The 24,657-nt window shown below is 37.2% G+C and overlaps 1 protein-coding gene across 1 annotated transcript in view; it reads right to left on the bottom strand.

Moving 5' to 3' along the window:
• Window positions 1-787: 787 nt before the first annotated feature.
• LOC149192784 (uncharacterized) overlaps window positions 788-24,657 on the bottom strand; it is an 80,827-nt gene continuing 56,957 nt past the window's right edge. Inside the window, exon 7 of the mRNA XM_089407110.1 lies at window positions 788-1,081. Coding sequence (XP_089263236.1) covers window positions 788-1,081 — 294 coding nt within the window. The remainder of the gene's footprint in view (window positions 1,082-24,657) is intronic.

Here is a 24,657-nt window from a genome sequence, read left to right on the forward strand (position 1 = left end):
GGGAGGTGATAAATGGCTTTAGGGAATAGGAAAGTCTGTGGACGGAGTCCTGGTAGTGTTTGGATGGTAATCGGGGGTCAAAATAGGTTGCAGAGGCTCAGGGCAGCACAAGAATGGTTATACGGGTTTTACTGTGTAAATGGGCGAAAAGAGCGAAAGTAAGGGTTTTGGCGTTTAAACGTGAAACTTTTAAAATTTGGCATGGAAGGGTTAAGTGAATAGTGGATGGTTTTATCGTATGCGGGGAGCGGTTTCGGAGGCTCATTGCACCACTTTTGGCTGTGGGGTGGTTTTTCTTCAAGGGCACGCAAGTTAACATGGGACTACCACGTAACCACAAGGGGCCCGAGCAAAACCACAAATCTCGCGTGCTCTCGGGTGGGTAAAGCTAGGAGATCGGGAGAGCGCGATATTGCTATGGGCCATTGGATCTGGGTGTAATGTCCCTTAATAATAAATAATAAATAATATTAAATAATAAACAATAAACAATAAATAAAATAATAAATAATAATAAATAAATAAATAAAATAAATAATAATAAAATAATAAATTAATTACATGCTTTAAATAAATATAAATAAAAGAAATAAAACAAGAAAAATAGTAAAAATCAGTAAAACTATAAAAAAGTAAAAACAAAAAAATAAAACAAGAAAGCAGTAAGTTGCATGTTGGCACCTTAGACCACTCGGCCAAACTGTCTAACCATCTAACTGTTTGACCAACCATCGCTGGCTATTGTAGCTTGCTTTGAATATTTAAAATCTAACATTGATTTTCAAATCTAGGCAATGGTCTCTTCTTTCTGTCCACCGCAAAAGTACTGCTCCCAATGGTCAGTAAGAGCTGGAGCTAATGCTTGCTTTCCCTTCAATGCCATCCCAGGCTTCTTGACAGATGACTCAGAGGGCTTGAGCGTAATCATGGACCTTGTCTTGACCTGGAAAGGCCCAAATCCAGCAATCACATGTGTCTCTGTAACCTGATTAACATTGTTTGTAGATGATGAAGAGGCTCTGGGGGCTTGCTTTTGTGCCTTTACAGGGTTCCCAATGACAGACTCAACCCTAGGAAGGATCTGTAAATAGATTGCATACCTGCACCCATCAATGTCAGTATCGCCGACGTTATTTTCCCCGGAAGGAGTTCTAGTCGACCCGTTAGTTCTAGTTCTAATAAATGGTACTGCGGAAATGTACAGCTCCCACTATAGTTTGTTGTAATCGACCAATAAGTGTGGTTAACACACTTGTAGCCTGGACTGTACTGGCTCCCCTCTCCTTCTTACTCACAAAATAAGAAAGTAGGAAGAAGTTGCCCATCAGGGATGTAAGATGTGCCTCACAGAACTCCCGCCATGAATAGTCATTCATTTTCTTGGAATCATCTATCTTCTTTGAAATGAAAGCAATTCTCCTCAAAAACAGATTGTGTGAAGCAATGTGTGATTTGGACTGTCTGTGTGCATTAGTTCTTAAATTACGTTTGGTCTTTTCATCAACCCATAATCCCCTAATTCTCAAAAAATATCTCTGAAATAAAATTCTCCAAAACTGTTCACATTGTTCCATTTCAATTTTTGGTCACTGCATTTACCTAATACTTGATTAGCTAAGACCTTAATCCTCAAAAGGGTACCATGTAAATTTTCCCTAATAGACACTCGAAGGAGTCTGGATTTATTCTGGAAAAAAAACCAACCACAGGCTTTGTGAGAGCCATTACTGCAGTTGTGGACGCATCAATTCCTATTCCTGCCAACGTAATGTTTCTTATAATTTATTTGAGCTTCTTTTCGTTGAGTGCCCAGATTCAAATCCTTAATGTTTCATAAATACTTGAGGCATTTGTTGGTAATTACACTAGGATAGAATGATCAAACTGTAGGTGCTCTGAGATTATGCTTTCAAAAATAATCATGGCCACAAGGAAACCAAGTCCGCAAGAATAAACTGCAAACCCAGATTAAAGGTACCTTTCATTAAGGACCAAGCTTCTTTAGATGGTCCATTTCATAACCATACTTTGACTTCAATAGAACAAGGTCGCATAAAATATGGATTTTCTTGCTCAGATGCAACAGTCTAAGGGTTTGTATCGAACTGAGCGTAGAAATTTTGAATAATATGACACTTATTCACATAGATTATCCTGATTACACACTATTACGGAATACATGCATAATACATAACCTCCTGTATGTTGATCATCAATTTTGCGGAATTAAAAAACAATGAAACATCAATTGCATGCGCACATTAACACAGTATGTAATCCGGGGAAAGAATACAGCTGAAAACCCCACACTATCTGTATATTATAATGATTGATAACATGTAACAATACATAGTACAATACTCCTCACAAGTACTCAGTACTATCTCCACCTGTTACACACAAAACTAGCTCAGATCTGAATCAATCACAGGTTCAAATCTCCTCCACTGCTTGCCTGCCTCCACTGCGCAATCCTGCATGAGAATAGATGATAATGGCTAATCCAAACATGTTTTTCCCTTGGCTGAACCATGCAATCCTCATTGGCAATACTCAATCCATTGATTGTGCAAATCTCATGCACAACTATAGTCACAACTGACAGCTATCTTGCCCTTTCACTCACCTCTAACACTTGTCTCCACTGAACTGTCCATGCACTGAGTTAACTGATGTATTCTTTAGTTTATTTATGAGTTAATAATTAGTGAATTAATTAATAATTAATTCACATCACTCATCACTAGTGTATTCTGCAGTTAGACTAAATACAACTAGTTCAACTAAGTCAAACTGAACACAACTCCATCAACTCCTCAATCAACTCCACCAAACTCAATCACTTGAGTTCTAACTGAAGTCCATCATGCAATAGCTCAATCGACTCATAAGAAAAGCGTATTTCCTTCTGACAGCTGCATGTGCCACATTCGTAGCTTGAACTGAAGTGCTCCAAGAGGATAAGATAATGTTTATAGTCCAAATATTATTAAGAGCTAATAATATTCGACTGTTCTATTTTTAGCCTGGCAGTCTAAAAATAGACTCCACCCATATGTCTAAAAATAGAAGTCCATATATTTTTACCAACATGACCAATCGTCCACAAATAGCATCCTGCAACTCATAGACCATGATCCATATGTCTAAAAATAGACATAGTCTAAAAATAGACTTTGCATTCTCAACACTCCCTCTCAACAAGATATGGATTATCTGCAACCCCTATCCTGCAACTCTGGAATGTTCTGCATGCAACACATTTGCCCGGTCCACTTGCTCCAACAACACTTGGAACAAAAACACTCCCAATTGACCACTCTGTTGGGCTAGGAACATACTCTGATGCTGAAGCTCTACCTGCTGCTGACAAGTGCTCCCTCTCTGACATCTGCACTACTGCAACATCTCCATGCATCTTGCACCATTGCACACTTCTCTGTGCCACCTAACATTGTGCAAAACACTTGTGCCTCTCGCATTGCTGCAGCCTGCTAGCTATGCGCTGTCCTGGGATTCCCTACAATGTCGCTCTCTCTGCCGCTCCATCCGCATCTATCTCTACCCAATCAGTCAGTTCCTGCTACTCCACATCGGGGCTCCCGTAGCAAGGTCTCATCCAAGAGGTTGGGTACCTCAAGGATCCTGCCCCTCCTCCTTGGGACGATCACTCTATATCGCCCCACCTCCTACCTGGAGGTATGGCTGCATGTGATCCCTCAACCCACCTGGCTTGAAGTTTCCCGCTACTGGAGGTCTCTGCATGAGTAGATGTCTCTACTCGATCTCCTCTCAGCTTCCCTTGTTGTGGCTGCTCCACAACCTCCTGAAGCTGCTGCACCAATCGTGGCTCCTCCACAATCATCTGGGACTTCTTCTGGCTCTGCATGTTGAGAGGTAATATACGCTCCCTCTCAACCACCAAGTCTCCATCAATTGCCTCACTGCTCAAGGCTTTGCATGCATCTTAAACCTCAAGAGCATACAGGTTCTTGACCCGTGAACCAATCTGCTTCACTTGTCTAGTGATGATGTGTCTAAGGAAAACCTTTCCCTTACTGAAGACTACATCACAGCCTCTGTCTTCTAGCATCGCGATCGACACCAAGTTTCTATTTAGTCCTGGTACATACTTGGCATCGGTCAAGGTAAGGCGAGCTCCATGCTCCCTCTGAAAAATAACCGTGCCTACACCTGAGACACTGTACTTCTCATCATTACCCATCGCTATGAGTGTCTGGAGATCTTTCTCCTCCAAAGTACTGAACAAACTCTTGTCACTGGTCATGTGGAAAGAAGCTCCACTATCAAGAAACCAACCACTTCCCACCATGGATGAAACCATGCATGCGAAGAGTGTGAAATCCAACTCAAACTGTGAAGCAAGTGCCTCACCTTCAGATCCTTCCCCAGATCCCTTCTTGGATTTCTTCCGTGGACAATTTGTAGCAAAATGGCCCACCTCATGACAACGAAAGCATCTCACCTTCGACTTGTCAACCTTCTTCCCATCATTGGAAGAACTGGATTCAGAAAGAGAACCCTTCTCCTTCCCCTTCTTTGCTTTGGCAACCAAAGCACAATTTTCTTCATCAGATGCCTTTGATGAAGATCCGTCCCTAGTATTCCACCTGATCTCCTCTTGCACAAGATCCGACCAAAGTCTCTCCCATCCTGGCAATTTCTCCCGACCATTGACAAAGTCCTAATAGGAATGCCAACTCTTCAGAAGACCAAGGAGAGCCAAGCTCACCAAGTCCTCATCATCGACAGTCACCCCACACTTCCCAGCTCATCCCGACATTGAGTGAACTTCGTGAGATACTTGGGCATACTGTCTCCATTCTCACACTTAATATTTCTGAGTTTATCCTTGAGCGCCAACTTCCTCTGGTCGCTCTTGCTTTGGAATAAATCTGTCAATGCTTTCCACATCAAGTATGGAGAAGCCTTTCCATGCAGGCTGGACATAATGTGATCCTTCATGCCCTCCAACAGAATCCTTCGACACTTTGCTGTCTTCTTTTGCCAAACCTCAACGTGAGCAGCATCAGTAGGCTTTGGGACCTCAGCCTCTATGAAATCCTTCAACCCATTGTCATCTAACACTGCCTCCATCCTATCTTTCCATGCAATATAATTTGAGCTGCCTTCAGGAGCATACTCCAATCGCAATCTGTTGAAAGACATTTCAACTTCGACACCAAGAAAACACTGCTGCAAATTCAAATTCCACCAGCGCAAAATTCAACCGCTTCTGATCTAAAATTCGTGAGAAAAAAGTATTTCTCGTACAGAGATTGACTGTATGGGCTTTTACCGGATATCTTACCTTCCAAGAGAAGGATGAATCCAGAGGCTACCTGGTCCGATTACAGACTTTGCCTGAAGAAATAAAATGTAAACACTTTCTGAATAATAGATCTGATGATCAACCCTGCTCTGATACCGTGTAGAAACTTTTTCTACAAATCATCTAGCTCTAATACCATGTAGAAATTTTGAATAATATGACACTTATTCACAAAGATTATCCTGATTACACACTATTGCGGAATACATGCATAATACATAACCTCCTCTACGTTTATCATCAATGTTGCGGAATTAAAAAATAATGAAACATCAATCGCATGCGCACATTAACACAGTATGTAATCCGGGGAAAGCATACAGCTGAAAACCCCACACTATCTATATATTATAATGATTTAGAACATGCAACAATACATAGTACAATACTCCTCACAAGTACTCAGTACTATCTCCACCTGTTACACACAAAACTAGCTCAGATCTGAATCAATCACAGGTTCAAATCTCCTCAACTGCTTGCCTGCCTCCACTGCGCAATCCTGCATGAGAATAGATGAGAATGGCTGATCCAAACTCATTTTTCCCTTGGCTGAACCACGCAATCCTCATTGGTAATACTCAATCCATTTATTGTGCAAATCTCATGCACAACTATAGTCACAACTGACAGCTGTCTTGCCCTTTCACTCACCTCTAACACTTGTCTCCACTGAACTGTCCATGCACTGAGTTAACTGATGTATTCTTTAGTTGATTTATGAGTTAATAATTAGCGAATTAATTAATAATTAATTCACATCACTCATCACTAGTGTATTCTGCAGTTAGACTAAATACAACTAGTTCAACTAAGTCAAACTGAACACAACTCCATCAACTCCTCAATCAACTCCACCAAACTCAATCACTTGAGTTCTAATTGAAGTCCATCATGCAATAGCTCAACTGACTCATAAGAAAAGAGTATTTCCTTCTGATAGCTGCATGTGCCACATCCGTAGCTCGAACTGAAGTGCTCCAAGAGGATAAGATAATGTTTATAGTCTAAATATTATTAAGAGCTAATAATATTCGACTGTTCTATTTTTAGCCTGGCAGTCTAAAAATAGACTCCACCCATATGTCTAAAAATAGAAGTCCATATTTTTTTACCAACATGACCAATCATCCAGAAATAGCATCCCGCAACTCATAGACCATGATCCATATGTCTAAAAATAGACTTTGCGCCAAAAATAGCCTGCGGGCCCACTTAGTGAAGGCGACTCCTTTCCACTAAGCTCCATCATCTTGTTGCATTCTCAACACTGAGTATTAGAGGGAACTTGAAACCTCTTGTTCATGCTCTATGCGATTATGTACTTCTCATCATTACCCATCGCTATGAGTGTCTGGAGATCTTTCTCCTCCAAAGTACTGAACAAACTCTTGTCACTGGTCATGTGGAAAGAAGCTCCACTATCAAGAAACCAACCACTTCCCACCATGGATGAAACCATGCATGCGAAGAGTGTGAAATCCAACTCAAACTGTGAAGCAAGTGCCTCACCTTCAGATCCTTCCCCAGATCCCTTCTTGGATTTCTTCCGTGGACAATTTGTAGCAAAATGGCCCACCTCATGACAACGAAAGCATCTCACCTTCGACTTGTCAACCTTCTTCCCATCATTGGAAGAACTGGATTCAGAAAGAAACCCTTCTCCTTCCCCTTCTTTGCTTTGGCAACCAAAGCACAATTTTCTTCATCAGATGCCTTTGATGAAGATCCGTCCCTAGTATTCCACCTGATCTCCTCTTGCACAAGATCCGACCAAAGTCTCTCCCATCCTGGCAATTTCTCCCGACCATTGACAAAGTCCTAATAGGAATGCCAACTCTTCAGAAGACCAAGGAGAGCCAAGCTCACCAAGTCCTCATCATCGACAGTCACCCCCACACTTCCCAGCTCATCCCGACATTGAGTGAACTTCGTGAGATACTTGGGCATACTGTCTCCATTCTCACACTTAATATTTCTGAGTTTATCCTTGAGCGCCAACTTCCTCTGGTCGCTCTTGCTTTGGAATAAATCTGTCAATGCTTTCCACATCAAGTATGGAGAAGCCTTTCCATGCAGGCTGGACATAATGTGATCCTTCATGCCCTCCAACAGAATCCTTCGACACTTTGCTGTCTTCTTTTGCCAAACCTCAACGTGAGCAGCATCAGTAGGCTTTGGGACCTCAGCCTCTATGAAATCCTTCAACCCATTGTCATCTAACACTGCCTCCATCCTATCTTTCCATGCAATATAATTTGAGCTGCCTTCAGGAGCATACTCCAATCGCAATCTGTTGAAAGACATTTCAACTTCGACACCAAGAAAACACTGCTGCAAATTCAAATTCCACCAGCGCAAAATTCAACCGCTTCTGATCTAAAATTCGTGAGAAAAAAGTATTTCTCGTACAGAGATTGACTGTATGGGCTTTTACCGGATATCTTACCTTCCAAGAGAAGGATGAATCCAGAGGCTACCTGGTCCGATTACAGACTTTGCCTGAAGAAATAAAATGTAAACACTTTCTGAATAATAGATCTGATGATCAACCCTGCTCTGATACCGTGTAGAAACTTTTTCTACAAATCATCTAGCTCTAATACCATGTAGAAATTTTGAATAATATGACACTTATTCACAAAGATTATCCTGATTACACACTATTGCGGAATACATGCATAATACATAACCTCCTCTACGTTTATCATCAATGTTGCGGAATTAAAAAATAATGAAACATCAATCGCATGCGCACATTAACACAGTATGTAATCCGGGAAAGCATACAGCTGAAAACCCCACACTATCTATATATTATAATGATTTAGAACATGCAACAATACATAGTACAATACTCCTCACAAGTACTCAGTACTATCTCCACCTGTTACACACAAAACTAGCTCAGATCTGAATCAATCACAGGTTCAAATCTCCTCAACTGCTTGCCTGCCTCCACTGCGCAATCCTGCATGAGAATAGATGAGAATGGCTGATCCAAACTCATTTTTCCCTTGGCTGAACCACGCAATCCTCATTGGTAATACTCAATCCATTTATTGTGCAAATCTCATGCACAACTATAGTCACAACTGACAGCTGTCTTGCCCTTTCACTCACCTCTAACACTTGTCTCCACTGAACTGTCCATGCACTGAGTTAACTGATGTATTCTTTAGTTGATTTATGAGTTAATAATTAGCGAATTAATTAATAATTAATTCACATCACTCATCACTAGTGTATTCTGCAGTTAGACTAAATACAACTAGTTCAACTAAGTCAAACTGAACACAACTCCATCAACTCCTCAATCAACTCCACCAAACTCAATCACTTGAGTTCTAATTGAAGTCCATCATGCAATAGCTCAACTGACTCATAAGAAAAGAGTATTTCCTTCTGATAGCTGCATGTGCCACATCCGTAGCTCGAACTGAAGTGCTCCAAGAGGATAAGATAATGTTTATAGTCTAAATATTATTAAGAGCTAATAATATTCGACTGTTCTATTTTTAGCCTGGCAGTCTAAAAATAGACTCCACCCATATGTCTAAAAATAGAAGTCCATATTTTTTTACCAACATGACCAATCATCCAGAAATAGCATCCCGCAACTCATAGACCATGATCCATATGTCTAAAAATAGACTTTGCGCCAAAAATAGCCTGCGGGCCCACTTAGTGAAGGCGACTCCTTTCCACTAAGCTCCATCATCTTGTTGCATTCTCAACACTGAGTATTAGAGGGAACTTGAAACCTCTTGTTCATGCTCTATGCGATTATGTTGTTTGTTATCTTTGTTCGTGGTGCTCAGAACTGCAATGTCTCAACAATTTCTTCAGTAAAGTTGGCTTGATTATATATATATATATATATATATATATATATATATATATATATATATATATATATATATATATATATATATATATATATATATATATATATATATAATCAGTGATTTCAAAATAGGGCTCCTCAACGTTTGTTGTTATGTAAAGCCCCTTATTGAATGTCTCAACAATTGAAAAAATTTCACAGTATTATGGCTCAGATTAATGAGTGACAATTAGAACTCGGGTCCTTGCTGGTTACACTATTTTTGGATTGTTTAATACATAGTGGTTTTCCAATAGCCAAGACAAACTGCAGAGAGACTTAAATTCTTGTCTTCAAAAGTTTGCAATTAGGTGCTACTTGATTGGCTCCTCGCTCAGGATGCCTTAGAATTGTAATAGAACCAGTAGTCGCCACAAAATTCACAATTTATAACTCAATCTCATCCCACGAATAGATCCTATAATAACTAGTGCATGAAAACTGTATCAAATAAAATATCAGGTATTTGAAAATTTATCTACTCTGGAGATAAACGACCACAGTGGGAGTAGTTGAGGTAGATTAATATTTTAATAGTAATATTATTAGTAATTAAGATACATCTTTTATTGGAATTATTATCTTTTTAATTAGTTGCAATAAAAAGAGTAAGTAGTGATTTATTTGGAGGATTAGAAATATTTCTTAAATAAATTTAATTTTAAACGATATATTTACATGAGTTAAAGAGGTAATTGTAGTTTAGGATGTCTTGCAAAAGTGGATTTAACTTACAATATTAGGTAAATTCAAGGAAAACTAGTGGATGGAAATAGGGTCATAAATAAAATTTTGAAGAAATATTGTTGGCCTTGTTCCAAGTAAATCATCTCTTGAAGAGGGGAAGAATAAAAAAAATAAAATAATAAATGAGTGAAGGGGAATACCAATTCATAAATGTTCATAGAGTTAATGATTATTTTGATTATGCATTGATATTTTAAGAATAATTATTGTATTTATGAATCTCTATTACTTATAGGGTGGACCAAGAAATTCCAAAACTTAACATAAGACATGGAATGCATGATTGAAGAAACCGGTGCCCTTAGAAGATAAGCATGAAACAAATGAAGACATGAATAAACTTGTAGACACTAAAATAAACTGATAGACAAGAAGCAAAATCAACTTATTGACTATCTAATGGTGATAATAAAGGGTGGCCCTAATAATTATGACTAACTTGGAATGATGAGAAGAACAGGGAAGAGTACAATATAAGTATTAAGGGGAGAGAGTGCAAGCTCCACAAAAGAGTGTAAAAAGAAAGAAAAAAGTAATAACATATCCTAGAATACGATGGAAGATATTTTAATAAGCAAGGGTTTGTAAAAATTGTACGTAATTTCATTTTGTAGTAAAATTAGGAGCACTCCACACAATCCGAATTAACGGATGTAAAATTAAGGCCTCTCTATTTCTTAGGGCCCTCTCTATTTCTAAGATTCGTGAAACCATTGTGAATAATGTGCATACAAGGATTATAAAAGAGAATGATATGCATATTTAGTGATAATAATGTAAGGAGATAAATAGAGTTGGAGTTATATATCTTAATTTTGTAATACTACAATGTGAAGTAATGAAATTAAGTGCGAAGTTATGAAAGGGTGAGTTAGAATATAGATAGGTTAAATATATTGGTAAAAAAATGAAAGTTACGTATAAAAAATTATATGAAAATATTTTTGTAAAAATAATGTTTAAATATTAATATAAAGAATATTAATAGTATGTTAGTGACACAATTGATTTTTTTTTGGTGAAGAAAGGTTTAATGTTAGAAATCTTGAATCATGCAATGAGGTAATAGAAAACTCTTACCAATATTTGTTTTGCCATTAAGTCTTGCAAAAATTTCATGTTACTTTGGTGATATGCGCTATATTGTAGGTAGTAATTTAGTTATTTAGTTAATTAAGTAAAGCATGTTTTATTGTTAAACTTTATGATACATCTAAATCATACATTATGATTTTAGTTTAGTTTAATTAACTGTTATGATGTTGAGTATAATGTTACATGAGGTTTCGTGATTCAAGATTAATTGCATATATTGGATAAAGTTGTCTAAGGAGAAATGGAATGGAGAAACTTACAATTTTTTTAATGATGATAACTAATGATAGCTCAATAAGAAATCAATAAGAAGAGGCAACCTATTTTAGAACATAATGGAAGAGTTTGGTATAATCATAACTTGGTACTCTAAAGGTATCACTATAAGGCCTATCTAAGGATGATGCACATAAAAGAAGAAAATATTGGCAATCAACTAATGAAGTTAAATAATCATGGTAATAATGAAGGTCATTTTGAAGGAACCTCGAAGGTATGATGACATAGATTAAAGAAGTAAATCCGTAGTAAAATTGATCAATTGGAGGAGATAACTTGTGTGCATGACAACATCTATAATAGTTTTTCCCTCTAATAGAAGAGCCACATTGTAAAGTTTTCCATAGGTGACTAACTATATGCATGAATTATGGATAACAAGATGTATGATCAGGCAATTTTATTATGTTGATGTCTTAAAACAGGAAATGATAAGCGGATTACATTTGGTAGCCATCTTAATGAATTTATTTATAAGATATTACCTAAATTGGGGAATAGTAACAACATCTCCAAAGTGTATCAATGCTATGATTTTAAGAGAGGAGGAAAAGAAACCACAATGACTAGAGGTGAGAAATTAAAACCAATTTAATAAAATTGAATGAAGTGAAGAAGTTTCCATTTTTTGAAGCCAATAGACATGGAATATTAGAAAATTAAGACTAGGAGAAAAATAAAAATATATCTATGAATATCGGGTAGGAGGAAATGAAGGGATGTTCTATCAAGAAAAAAGTTCTTTTAAGGGTATTGATGAGTGGACCGAGAAACGTGATTGGTAGTGGTCATAGCGATGATCTACATAGTTTAATAGTTGAAATATAGAAGGAATGTTGCTAGAAATTTTATAAGGATACCTTGAGAAGGATTGTGTACATATTGACAAAAGAAGTGAGAGTCAAAAAATAGAGGTTGCACTTGACTGCTTTGCACTCGTTGTTTCATGAGTAGGACTTCACATAGATAAACATATCAAGTCTTGTTCCCACAACGTTTAAAGAGGTTGTTTCCTCAGAACACCACACATTTAAAATTTTCATGGACAATGATGATAGTAGTGTTTCCAACTGTTTCAAAATCTAAAATAAAGATACTACTTAATGAGCAAGAATCCCTTGTCCAACTTGAATAAGGGTGAATGTAAAATAAAGAAATCAAGTGGTATTGAGATAGGAACTTGACGAGATAAGAAAATATTTTGTGGATGAAAATGATAATTGTTAAGTGATGTATGTATAAGTCAACATGGATCGACAAACCCTCATGCAAGTAAATTAAGCATGATATAAAATTAAATCATGATGACCTAGTGCTTATATACAATTACCTATAGCGGCATTAAAATCGGTAAGCCAAAGGGTAAATGGATGTAAAACCAAGGGATTTTAATTGTGAGATAGATGATTAAAAAGAAATGATTGTATAACTAGTAATATCTTAACAATGAATTTCACCAGAATTTCCTTAGGGAAGGAAGAATATATGACAAGATATTAAGACTCAAGATGATGAGGCTCATGTAACGATGTACTTAGATGATTATAACTATGGTGTAAATGTTCAACTTCCTAGTTGAAGGAAGTGGAAATGATTATTGAAAAAGTAATTGGTATCTTGATGAAGACATAACACTAATAACACTGATGAGATAACATAGATCCTAGATGGAGGTTGAATAATCTTAGTTCATAGTTGAATGTTTGTAAAGTAAATGAAATTGATTTTTCTGATGAATCATGAAAAGAATGCTTATAGAGTATTATTCTATATTTGATAAGAATTGAGATGTTTTTCATATTGATGATGTTTCATGATATGATGGTATGAGGAGGATCATGCACATGTGGTTCATATTTATATAGTTGTTACAATACTGATGATGTATCTTTATGATGATGATGATATGCATAGGCATTATGATGTTATGTCAAGGTATATTGGCATATTCATTTAATACGTGATGATAGGTATTTAATGTTGATTACTCATGATGGATATGATATGCATAGGAATTATGATGCTAAAATATGAGGTTTATTGACAAGTCGTTCATTTATTATGTGAAGTCATGATATGTCTTTGATGCAAATATGTTGATGTTATAACTTATGATGGTATTTCATGAGGTGAAGCATGTGATAGTTGCGTACAAATTTATGACATGCATGAGCATGTAGTTCGTTATTATTCATAATGTTGCGATTAACAATGATGAATGTTACATGATGACATGCAAGACTTGGCATGCGGATTATTTTCTATAATACTATGATGGTATAGCTAATGCATTGCTTGCATGTTGAGGTGTGATGATTCACAGGACTCCACAAATGGGCCGAGAGGGCCGGTTTATTTGATGATCTCGTGCGAGCCCATATGCACGAGGGAGAATAAGTAACACCATATGGGCTGGGAATAAACTAAATCAACACTACATATGCCAGTGGTTCCTTTGTATTGTGTAGCTCTTGATGGATAACTCCTGAAGGGATATGGGACCATCTTGAGGAGGCCAAGTGCCTGATGTTCTAGGCTAGGTGCCTAGTATTGTATTGGGATGCCAAAGTCTGGTGGGGGTGTAAGGACTTCGATGCCTGGGGTTGTGCGCCTTAGTGAGTTGTGGAGGGAGTGGGCCAACCTTGCGAGATGCCAGTTGTTATCACTCAGATTTTCCTTGAAGTTGTTGGGAAGAGGAAAGGGGTCCGAGGTAACCAAAAACCAACTTTTGAGTACATAATCTAGCCAATCTGTACTCAGAGAGGGCTATCTCTTTATGACTTAGCTTGGTTTTGAAAGATATTAGGTTAGTTGTGAAGTTTATGAGTTTTGTTTGAATTTGGGTGGTGAGATTCAATAGCAGAGGGGTAAAACTGAGTAGCTCATGCCATTGGGCTAATGGAGTCAAAGAAGATGGCTTAACTGGACTTGGTTTCTTAACAAAAGATGGTTTCATGGGGCAAGATGGTCAAACAGGGAACAAATAACAACTTGGGATAAATGGAATGGGTTTAAAATGGGTGAAGAGCAGTTAAGAACCCTTCAGCATATTTAAGGAGGGAACTTGAATGATTACTACTAAAGAGCTATTAAGTATTCTTTAATAAATAATCAAAATGAATGAACTAGAAACAGGAGCAATTAAGATTTCACCGTTTATCCTAATTCAGAAGAAAAGATGGAGAATAATAACGATTGAAAACAGAGTGTAATCAAACATATTCTGAATTAATCTTTTTCATTTATCATTCAGATGTGAAACATGGATGATATAATAAACAAAGAAAACTTTAAAACATAAGGTATAGAGGACTTATTGATCTGGTGTTTGATTCAAGAAATCCGTGAAAAGTCCTTTGCTTCAATTCTTTATCCAGCAAGCCATACAAAAGTTGGTCCAACAACACTTTATTTCAAAATAGTCAATATTACAGCAATGTCTAAGAATCCACACTCAATACTCAAATTGAGGGGGTATTTATACAAAACTTTTTACAATGAAATATCTCATAACAAAGGAGAAAAAAACTGGGGTGAGTAATCATATCCTTCAAGAAAATAGGTCTAGAAGACCTCGTAGATGACAGATAAGGCAACCGAATGGTTTGCTGTCCCTATTTTTGAGAATGTGTTGGAGTTAGGCCCTATGATTTGGCCTCTTGCTGTCCTTGGTGTAATTATGTGCTGGTTGCTTTGTTTTGACCTTCCTACTGATACACTTTACCTGCATCTGATACTCTTTATCTGTTGATCTCTTTTCATCCTGTTTATCTTCATTGACTGTAGTAAAAATCAAAATTTACCTTTTACCTAGAATGAATTACAAAATTTCGAGCATTTCTTCCCACCATTTTGGCTGTGGTATTCCGGTTTTCTGAAGCTTTCTGAGGGTTTCATCTGTTTCTGTATACCTGAAAAATGTAGGCTAAATTGGGAACAAATATTTTATTTCATGTTCGACATAGAATAAGTTCTCTAGGTTTTCGTAGAGCACCCTGCCTGTAGGCAATGCTTTTATCCCTGCTGCACTTGTTGACGAACCTGCTTGGTTGCCTGCATAATTATTCAATTTTTCCACATAATCTTTATGCCTCATTAACCTGTCATTAATCACCAAAGGACTGGGTAGCCCTTTATTTTGCAAAATATCAAACTTCTCCATAAAAGCGTTAATCTCTGCCCACATGTAATGACATCTTCTTTCTAAATTCTGCATCAAAGTTTTCTTGGTTAATACCCTTTTGATTTCCAAAATGGTTTCTGTCCTGTCATTAATGCCTAACTCTTCTAGCTATTCTTTATTTCTAGTATTCAAAAAATGTATAAGCCTGTTGGTTTCCTCAGGCATTTTCCCTAGTTCTGCCTTTGTTCTTTGAATTTCTTCTTGGGCTGCCTTCACAAGATCAATTTGCTAAAAAATAACTTAGATAGAAGGCTAAACATAATTTATGGATTAAGTGATGTTTTCCCAAAGAATTCGCTTGATTTCTGTTAGAGGCTTGTCAAATGTAAGATCTTTCTCCAATGATTTTACTTTGGTTTCTAACATTTTAATCTCTCTTGTTTTTTCTGCAACATTTACCTTTGAGAGATCATAGCTTCGTTCCATTTTGGCATATTTCTCCTTTAGCTTATTTAGTTCTAAAACTTGTAGTTTTAGGTCTTCCATTGATTTTATTAGCTCTTCTATGCTCAAATTAGCAGTACTGCCCAATGCTACACCTGCTGTTCCTGTTGTTGCTATACCTGTAACTGCCTCTGCTATGACTACTGGAATATTTGGTGCCAATGCTGCTCCAAGAGTTGATGGGACTACTGTTGATACCACTGGTATTACATTGGGAGGCTAGGAGGTCGACTCTCCCTGCTTGTCCTTCAATGCCTTTTCAAGTGCTTGTTCAATATCATTCAGTGGTTCATTGAGCTTTAAGAGTAAATCCATCAGCTCTTCCTCAGATTTTTGCTTTATAACCTCATCAGTCTGTGGATGTCTTGAAGGTGGAAGTTTTAGTTGCTTCCTTAGGGCATCAATATCTTCATCTTTCTTTTTAATCAAGGCTTATGTAGCCTTTGCATCTTTGGGATCATGGTCCAATCCAATAATTACTTCTTCTAAGGTTTTTATTCTATTATTATTGGCTTCAGAGGAGGCCTTTTCCAAGTGTAGTTAAGCAGTAGTGTTGTCCAAAGAATTTTGTAATCTGTGGGCCATCATTGCCTTGCTAGTCAAGGTTGAGTAAATCATTTCTCTCGTTTGCTTAGGTAACTCAATTTGATCCAAAGGATGAATATCCTTTGCCATGACTTCAAAATTTGTTCTGAGATAATCTGCTGTTGATCTAGGCTGCTGCACTTGGGGTTTGAAATAGCTCATTATCATCTTGCCTTCTTTGATGTCATAAGCTGACATCAATCTTTGTTGATTTGTAGGAACCATCTTCAAATATCGGTTATAAAATTGCAGCCTCAGTGGATCATTCCTGGCTTTTATCTCTGTGAATGTTTTCTTGATGTCTGAGGCATCAGTCCCTGGGGGCTTGGAAGAAGATATCTCTACGCTTTTCTGCCTTTCTAACTTCTGCCTCTGAGAGCTAGTGGGTGTTCCTCCTGTTGGGAAAGTTTGCTAGCTTTCCACTCTTTCTTCCCTCTGACTATCTGTATTTCTTCTGCAAATTCCTCCTCTGAAAGGGGATTTAATCTCTGTCTCTTTGTTCTAGGCTGTCCTGATGGTTCACTGGTAGGGGTAGTTTTTTCCCTGTCTCTCTTTTTGTTTCTTTCCTCATTTAAAGGAGTTTGTAGAATTGGAGGCTCTCCTATATTGACCTGAGTGGGGGGAGTCTGTATTTGAGCCTGTTCTCTGGAAGTTTCAGGCTGCTTGGACATTGTAGGTTGTTTAGTGTGTTGAAAGCTGGTCTCTAATTCCTTGCCATTTGATCTGTGAAGGTTGCTGAGAGGTTCCAGCACTGGAGGCACCAACACTTGACATTTGAGATAACTTAAATGATACCTGCCCAAAAGAATCCAAGTCAAGTGTTTTCTCAAGATTTCTCATAACTTTCCCAAAATTGACATGTTCACTATCATGCTCTACTAGGGTACCTTCCCTCAATTCATCCATATTTGCATATTTTTCAATTTCTGGAATTCTATGGTGAATGTATGAGGACAACCTGTTCTTAATTCTCCTATCACATATAAAACTATTAGGATCATATGGTTTCCACTCAAAACTCTTTTGTAACTTAAGTTGCTCTTCTAAAAATTTATCTGCTTCTTTCCATGCTTCCCTAGTGTTGCAGACAAAAGGACCTAGCTGGTTCTTGATTCTAAGCTGAGCTTTCTTCTTGGCATTACAAAAATGGACTAGGTATACATTTATCATTTGCCTGAAATATTCCAATGTAAAGAGTCTCATTGGAACATACTTTGGCAGCTTAAAAGGGCAGAGTTCACATCCATAAATCTTGATTTCTGCGTGATTCTTATATAGGTACCGGTCACCTATCCTGTACTGATTGGAGAGCTGGAGAATTTTCTTCATATCACCATTTATCCTAGGAGGGGAAGCTCCTATCAAAAAAGTGGTTGCTGGATGGACAAATAGGTCAATGAACTCATTGTAGGTGTAAGGTGTCTCAATGGAATTATGGAAAATAGGACTCCAAAAAATGATAGACCTTGGATTGCCTCTGGTGTCAAGTTTCTTGACATGGAAAGGGAAGCTGTCTAACTGATAATACAACAAAAGATGATAGATGAAAGTAGTTTATTTTAAGACTCCTTCATTGTCCAGTCTTAGGAATGGTCATGAATTTTGTTGGCAATATAAGAGGCATAATAATATTTAACAACAGGGGGCTGTCCAGGAGTAAAAATTGACAATAATACCAAGGTTATCTCATCAACATACTCTCTGGAGTTGAATCCCATGATTGAGGCTATCATATCAATAATAATTCTTCCTGTATCTGTAAAGAAAACCTACAGATAAGGAGGTGGGCCATTAGGCTGACGTTTAGGGTCCATGAATATATGATAGATGTGAGTCAGTTCTGCTTGAGACAATTGGGGAGCTTTTTCAAGTAAGAATCCCATGGAAAGGGGAGTGAGAGCATGACTGGAGTGGAATTGCATCATTTCATTGATAGACTGAGCAGTTATGGGAAAAATGACTGTTTGACTTGGGGACATGACTGCTCTCTAGTTAGGGTCATAATTGGCACAGCACTGATGAATGATATCTGGGAAAACATGGACTGAAGGGAGGAAGTAAATGGGAAGATTGGATTCCCACAGTCCTAAGATGTCAGAGCCGTTAAGATAGCTGTCTCTAGCTTGGCAAAAGATCTTAAGGTGGTTTTCATCACTGGATAAGTCTTTTATATGAAAATCTTTGTCAGCCAGGGGCAGATAATCTAAATGTTTGTGAGGGGCATTCATAGGTACAAAATTCAGAGCTATAGGAGTCTCTATCACTGGTTCTTGTGGATTCAGGAATGGAACTCGGGTTTTCTGTGAAAAATAGTGAAAACAGTAGGTTTTGGAACCTATATAGTGAACAATGACTGAATGTATAGCGAAATTGGTATTTTTTGTGGAATATTCAGTATAAAGCTAAAACTTGCAAGGTTTCGGTGGAAATGGGTAAATACTTGGATTGGGGAAGTGAACAGTGCAATGGCAGTATGGATAACAGGTTCTGAATGGTGTCGCTGCAAATTTTCTGACCAGGTGGCGGTTGAAAAGATTTAGCGGTTGACTGGGACGTCACTTTGCATGGAACACAGTTTGCCATATAAAACATCGAAAATGACATTTCATAGGTTTTATTCACAAAATCTAGGTTGGCGGGGTTTTTTGGATTATCAGGCGGGGACGTATGCAGGGAAATGACATTTTGTCGTATTACGGAGGGCGGTAAGCGGGATAGGATCGCACCGCTTTTGGAGGTGGGCAGTTTTCGGCCGGGGGACAATGATCCCATTGACTGCAAGACGTGTGGCGGAGGTACGGGAGGAAAATTTCCTGGTGATTGCGCGTTAACGCGTGGTCACTAGGGGGTGCGATATCATCGTCGACCGTTGGATGATAAGGACGAGATCTAATGGTGGACGGGAGTGGGGTACGACAGGGCTTTATGTATGTGGCCTAATATATTTAACAAATAATCAATCATATCGGGTCGACTGAGAATGGCTAAGGAGGTTATTAATTTAAACTAGAGGGTTAATTAATCCCGTGCAATAAAGCAGAAATTCAAGGTTCTTAATGGGTTACTGATTAACTCATTAATCCTGATTTTAATACGGATTATGGTTATATTTGACCGGGGCAGGATATTTAACAATTTGGGGTTTTTTCAATATATTTAATAATACGGGATAGGGTGAACTTTTTGGGAGTTATATAATATAAGTCAGAAATTAATATGAAGCAATGTGATAAAGAGTTCTAAGTAAAAACATTAGAGTATACATTTAAACTTAGGCTTAAAGTGGAAAAGGGGTTTTATGTGATATGGCGCATATGAAGTGAACGAATGATTTATGGATGGTTTAAGTACTTAGGCCATTTAAATTATTGGGTCGAGGGTCCAATCCCTCCAGAAGTCATAGAAATGCTCTGAGCCCCTTTAGCTTTCAAAGACCTTAATACTTTAGGGGAATTAGTGAAGTCTTTAGGGAAAAATATGAAGGGAAGTTAATTATTTAACCTTGTTCTGCTTGAACTGCATCAAGTGAAATGTTTGCCTTGCACTTGTGATAAAAGTGAAACTTAACACATTTAGAGACATTATCCATCACAAGTAATTCTGCAACATCATCTACCTACCCTACCTACTTTAGCCTGACATTTTTTCTTCTTTATTAGGGTGCACTTGGACTGGCAAACCCTTATCACACTTTTCTTTTACATATAGAAATCTATCTAAGTCTAACCTTATTACATCCAAGGGCTCAGATTAAACTGTTGAGCTCCTTTTATTCACTCTACCTATCTACTTATCTGCCAAGATTAAACAGTTTGGTCAGATTTTATTCTCTACTTCTAAAACATGAAATTCAAATATGAACTAGCCAAGCTTAAGCTGTTTGACTATTCATCAATTGTGGCATAAGTTACAAGTTGCACACAATTTGATTATTACATAAGAGTAAAAAGTAGTGGCATTTAGACTTGCACACTTTCCTTGGTCTTTCTTTTGGTGGGGTTCATTTTCCTTCACTTTTTGACCATTTTATTTCTTTTCACCCTTTGATTTTTCTTTTAGGGTATACCCTCTTTACATTTTTTAATTTTTTTTTTGATTTTTTAACAATATGGAAAACCTTTGCAACAAGTAAAGGCATGAACATATTACATAGCCCATTAAGTCAATCATGAAATATGACACCTATTGGTATAGGAGCATAACACTGGCTCCACTTGGGGATGGATTTTCCTGGTGAAAAGTCAAGAACAGTAGGTCAGATGGCCTCTGAATGACTTTGACTGTGCTATGAAATCTTCTTCTGCCTGTTGCTTTATTTCTATATGACAGTAATGCTTCTGAAGCTTAGGCCTTCTCTCCTGGCTTCAACTCTAGCAAGTTACTATCCAATCCAAACTGTGACATTACCAAGGATATAGTATGTACATGTTAAGATCAGAATACATTAAAAAGTAAGATCATAGTAATTTTTTTAGCATTCGACCACCATTAACTGGCCCTTCTTCTGTTTCTGTGCCATCCAAGTTTTTGAGATAGTAAGTATTGTTCCCTTGTAAGGCATGGATAATAAAAGGTCCTTTCCATAGGAAGTCAAACTTCCCATGTTTTCCCTTATCCTCTCTCCTGGAATCCCATCTTAAAACTTTGTCTCCAAGGTAGAAGTCTTCTGCCTTGGTTCTTTTATCAAATATTTTCTTAAGTTTCTCTTGTAACACTTGGGATCTTTGATATACTTCCTCTCTGGTCTACTGCAGATGGATGGTCTGGTTTATCCTCCTTTGAATATCATTGGGTTCCACTTGAGCTTCTTGAAGTAATTTCATTACAGGGACTCCTAAATATGACATAAATACAACTTCCATGCCATAGACTAATTCATAAGGACTAGTTCCAATAGATTTCTTGGTGGTAAGTCTGTCTGCCCATAGTGCATTAGTAAGTTTCTTGTGCCAATTTTTCTTGTTCTCTTCCAATAATTTCTTAATAATATTAATTAGGCTTTTGTTGGAAGACTCAGCTAGACCATTACCTTGAGGGTAATAGGCTGTGGAATGGCCTAAAGTGATATGGTACTTATTACAAAAACTTATCATTTTCTTGGATTTGAAGGCAATAGCATTATCAGTTATGATCTTCTCAAGACAACCAAATCTAGACAATATGTTGGTTTCTAAGAATCCTATAATCACTGTGTCATTGGCTTGTCTAGAAGGAATGGCTTCTATCCATTTGGTGAAATAATCTGTGGCAGTGAGAATCCATTTATGTTGGCTAGAAGAGGGAGGATGGATTTCTCCAATGAAGTACAGGCCCCATTGTTGAAAGGGTTTTTCAGTGGAAATTGGTCTCAGGGGTAAAGGTAATAGTTTTCTCTTGCCTTAAAAAATTTGACATTTATGGCAAGTAGTGACAAATTTCTTTACATCAATGAACAAGGTTGGCCAATAAAATCCAGCCCTCAGGATCTTGTCTGCAGTTTCTTTCCAGTAAAAATGTCCACCATAGTCTCCTGCATGAAATTCTTTGAGAACCTTGTCAGTTTCTTCTTTCAATAAACAATTCAATAGAATACCTTTATGATTTTTCCAAAAAAGAGCATTATCTAAAATACAAAACTTTGAAGCTTTCATCTTTAAAAACCTTTTCTTTGTTCTAGATAACCCTGGAGGAACCTGCAGGTTTAATAATACATAAGTTATATCAGCATACCAAGGTGAATCTAAGAAGGCCTGGCTGATTTGTGGAGTTGCCATCTCCTGTCATTATCCAGTTCATTAATGTCTAGGGCTTGACAATTTGTTTCAGTCATGAGTTTGGCCAATCCCTGTCCTTTTATAAGCTTTGTAGGTTTTATTTCAATATCATACTCCAATATAGTAGCAATCCATTTACCTCGTTTGCCCTCAATTCCATCCTGAGTTAGGATGTCTTTGACAACAACATTTGGTACATAGGCTATTACATGGTAGTACAATATGTACACTCTAAAGTCTTTAATAGGTGGTGCATCCCTAAGTGCTTTACTAAAAAAGGCTATAGGTTTTTCACATCCTTGATCATCATTTTGTAGTAAAACAATTGCTATGGTGTGTTCTGATGCAAATGAAAATATTATGAAGTCTCTATCAAACTTTGGACTTGTAAGGACTGGTGTTCTGGTCAAAGCCATTTTAATTTCTTCAAAGGCTTGTTTGGCTTCAACTGTCCATTTAATACTTGAATCATTTTTCAACATATTATTAAGCAATCTAATTAATTCAGCTAAATTAGATATAAATCTTCTCAAAAAGTTAATCTTTCCTAGGAAAGCTTGAAGTTCTTTGACATTTCTAGGGTGGGGTATTTGCAGAATAGCTTCTATTCTAGCAGGATCAATTCTGATGCCCTCTTTGGAGATAATATGGCCTAAAAGTTTGCCTTCCTCTAGACCAAATAAGGACTTCTTAGGATTTAAAGAAATACCATATTTTCTACATTTCAAGAATACTTGTCTTAGATGATCCAAATGTTGCTGATCTGATTTAGAATAAACAGTCAGGTCATCTAGATAAATAACCAGAAAATCATGAATTTCTTTTGCAAATGCTATGTCCATTGCTCTTTGGAAGGTTTCCCCTGCATTTTTTAGTCCAAATGGCATTTTGACATATTTGAATGTGCCCCATGGTGTTGTAAAAGCAGTTTTTTCCTGGTCATCGGATGAACCAGAATCTGGTTATAGCTTGAGAACCCATCCAAAAGTGAAATCCTAGAAGCACCTACCACCCTCTGCAAAATGTGATCCATCTTGGGTAAAGGGTAATTTTCCTTCAGAGAAACCTTATTAGGATTTCTTAAATCAACACATAATCTGATTTCTCTCCAGTTTTCTTCCTAGTAGGTACTAGATTAGACACCCACTTTGAAAACCTAATAGGAGCAATTATTCCTACTTCATACATTCGTTTGATTTATTTTTCAATTAAGGGAAGCAGTACAGGGTTTAATTCTTCTGAGCTTTTGCTTGAATGGTTTCTGATTTTCCTTCAGAGGTATTGTATGCTGAATTATGGAGGTGTCATAAGATTTCAGGTCTTCATAACTCGAAGCAAAGACATCCTGGAATTCTCTCATTAGTTCAACATATTTGAGTTTTTGGTCAGGGGGCAAAGATTTAGATAACTTTACCATTTAGGATCTTCCTCAGTTCCCAAATTATAGTCCTCAATATCTGCTTTTAAGGGTTCCATCTTAGGTTTCTTGGAATATCATTGAAATCAAAGAGATCTTCCAAAGGAGTTAATCCCTGAGGCAAATGATTGTATTTTAAATTGATTACTTCAGATTCTCCTTCTATAATTTCATCAATATCCATTTCTTTAAGATCTTGCATTTCTTCATTGGTAAATTTTGTTGGGTGAAGCATTTTAGTTGCACTTTCTGCTGAAATTTCTGTTTCTATCTTATTTGTTTGATCAAACTCACTAACTGTATCTACATCTATGTTAATGTTAGAAAATTCTTCATCTAAGGTCAAGAAATTCTTAATCTGCTTATCACTATCAAACACTTTCCAGCTCTTCAAATTGTCAGGTATCGCTGGCCTATGTCTAATCTCAGCTATGAACTGATGATTAGGTTCGAATGGTAATTTGCAGGTGTTGGCAAACATTACTAGACTATGAGCTTGCACATTATGTTTTCTTGGGCTTTGGCAAGCTTGGTTTCCAGAAATGTTTGAGAATCTCTATCACTGTATCTCTGTAATACTTCAATCTGGGATCATTTGTTGAATACTATCCTTTAATTTGTTGAACTATTAACTCAAAATCTCCTAAGACAGACACCCTAATTGCTCCTAATCTTTTAATCAATTTAAGACCTAGCAACAAAGCTTCATATTTTGCCATATTATTGGTGCATCTAAAGTTTAATCTATAGGCATGACCTTCAACATGATCGTTTTCCAAGATTGTGCACCAAACTCCTGCTCCTGCTCCTATTTTGTTAACTGAACCATCAAATGCTAAGTGCCAAAGAATTTCATGTTCATAATTGGTGTCAGGAGTCTCAGGAATCTGTTTAATAGGGAGATCTGGTTTTTTA

The sequence above is a fragment of the Pinus tabuliformis genome, chromosome 2_2 (assembly GCF_031772625.1).
Source record: "Pinus tabuliformis cultivar Carrire ecotype Pingquan chromosome 2_2, CPIR1, whole genome shotgun sequence".
Taxonomy (NCBI): Eukaryota; Viridiplantae; Streptophyta; class Pinopsida; order Pinales; family Pinaceae; genus Pinus; species Pinus tabuliformis.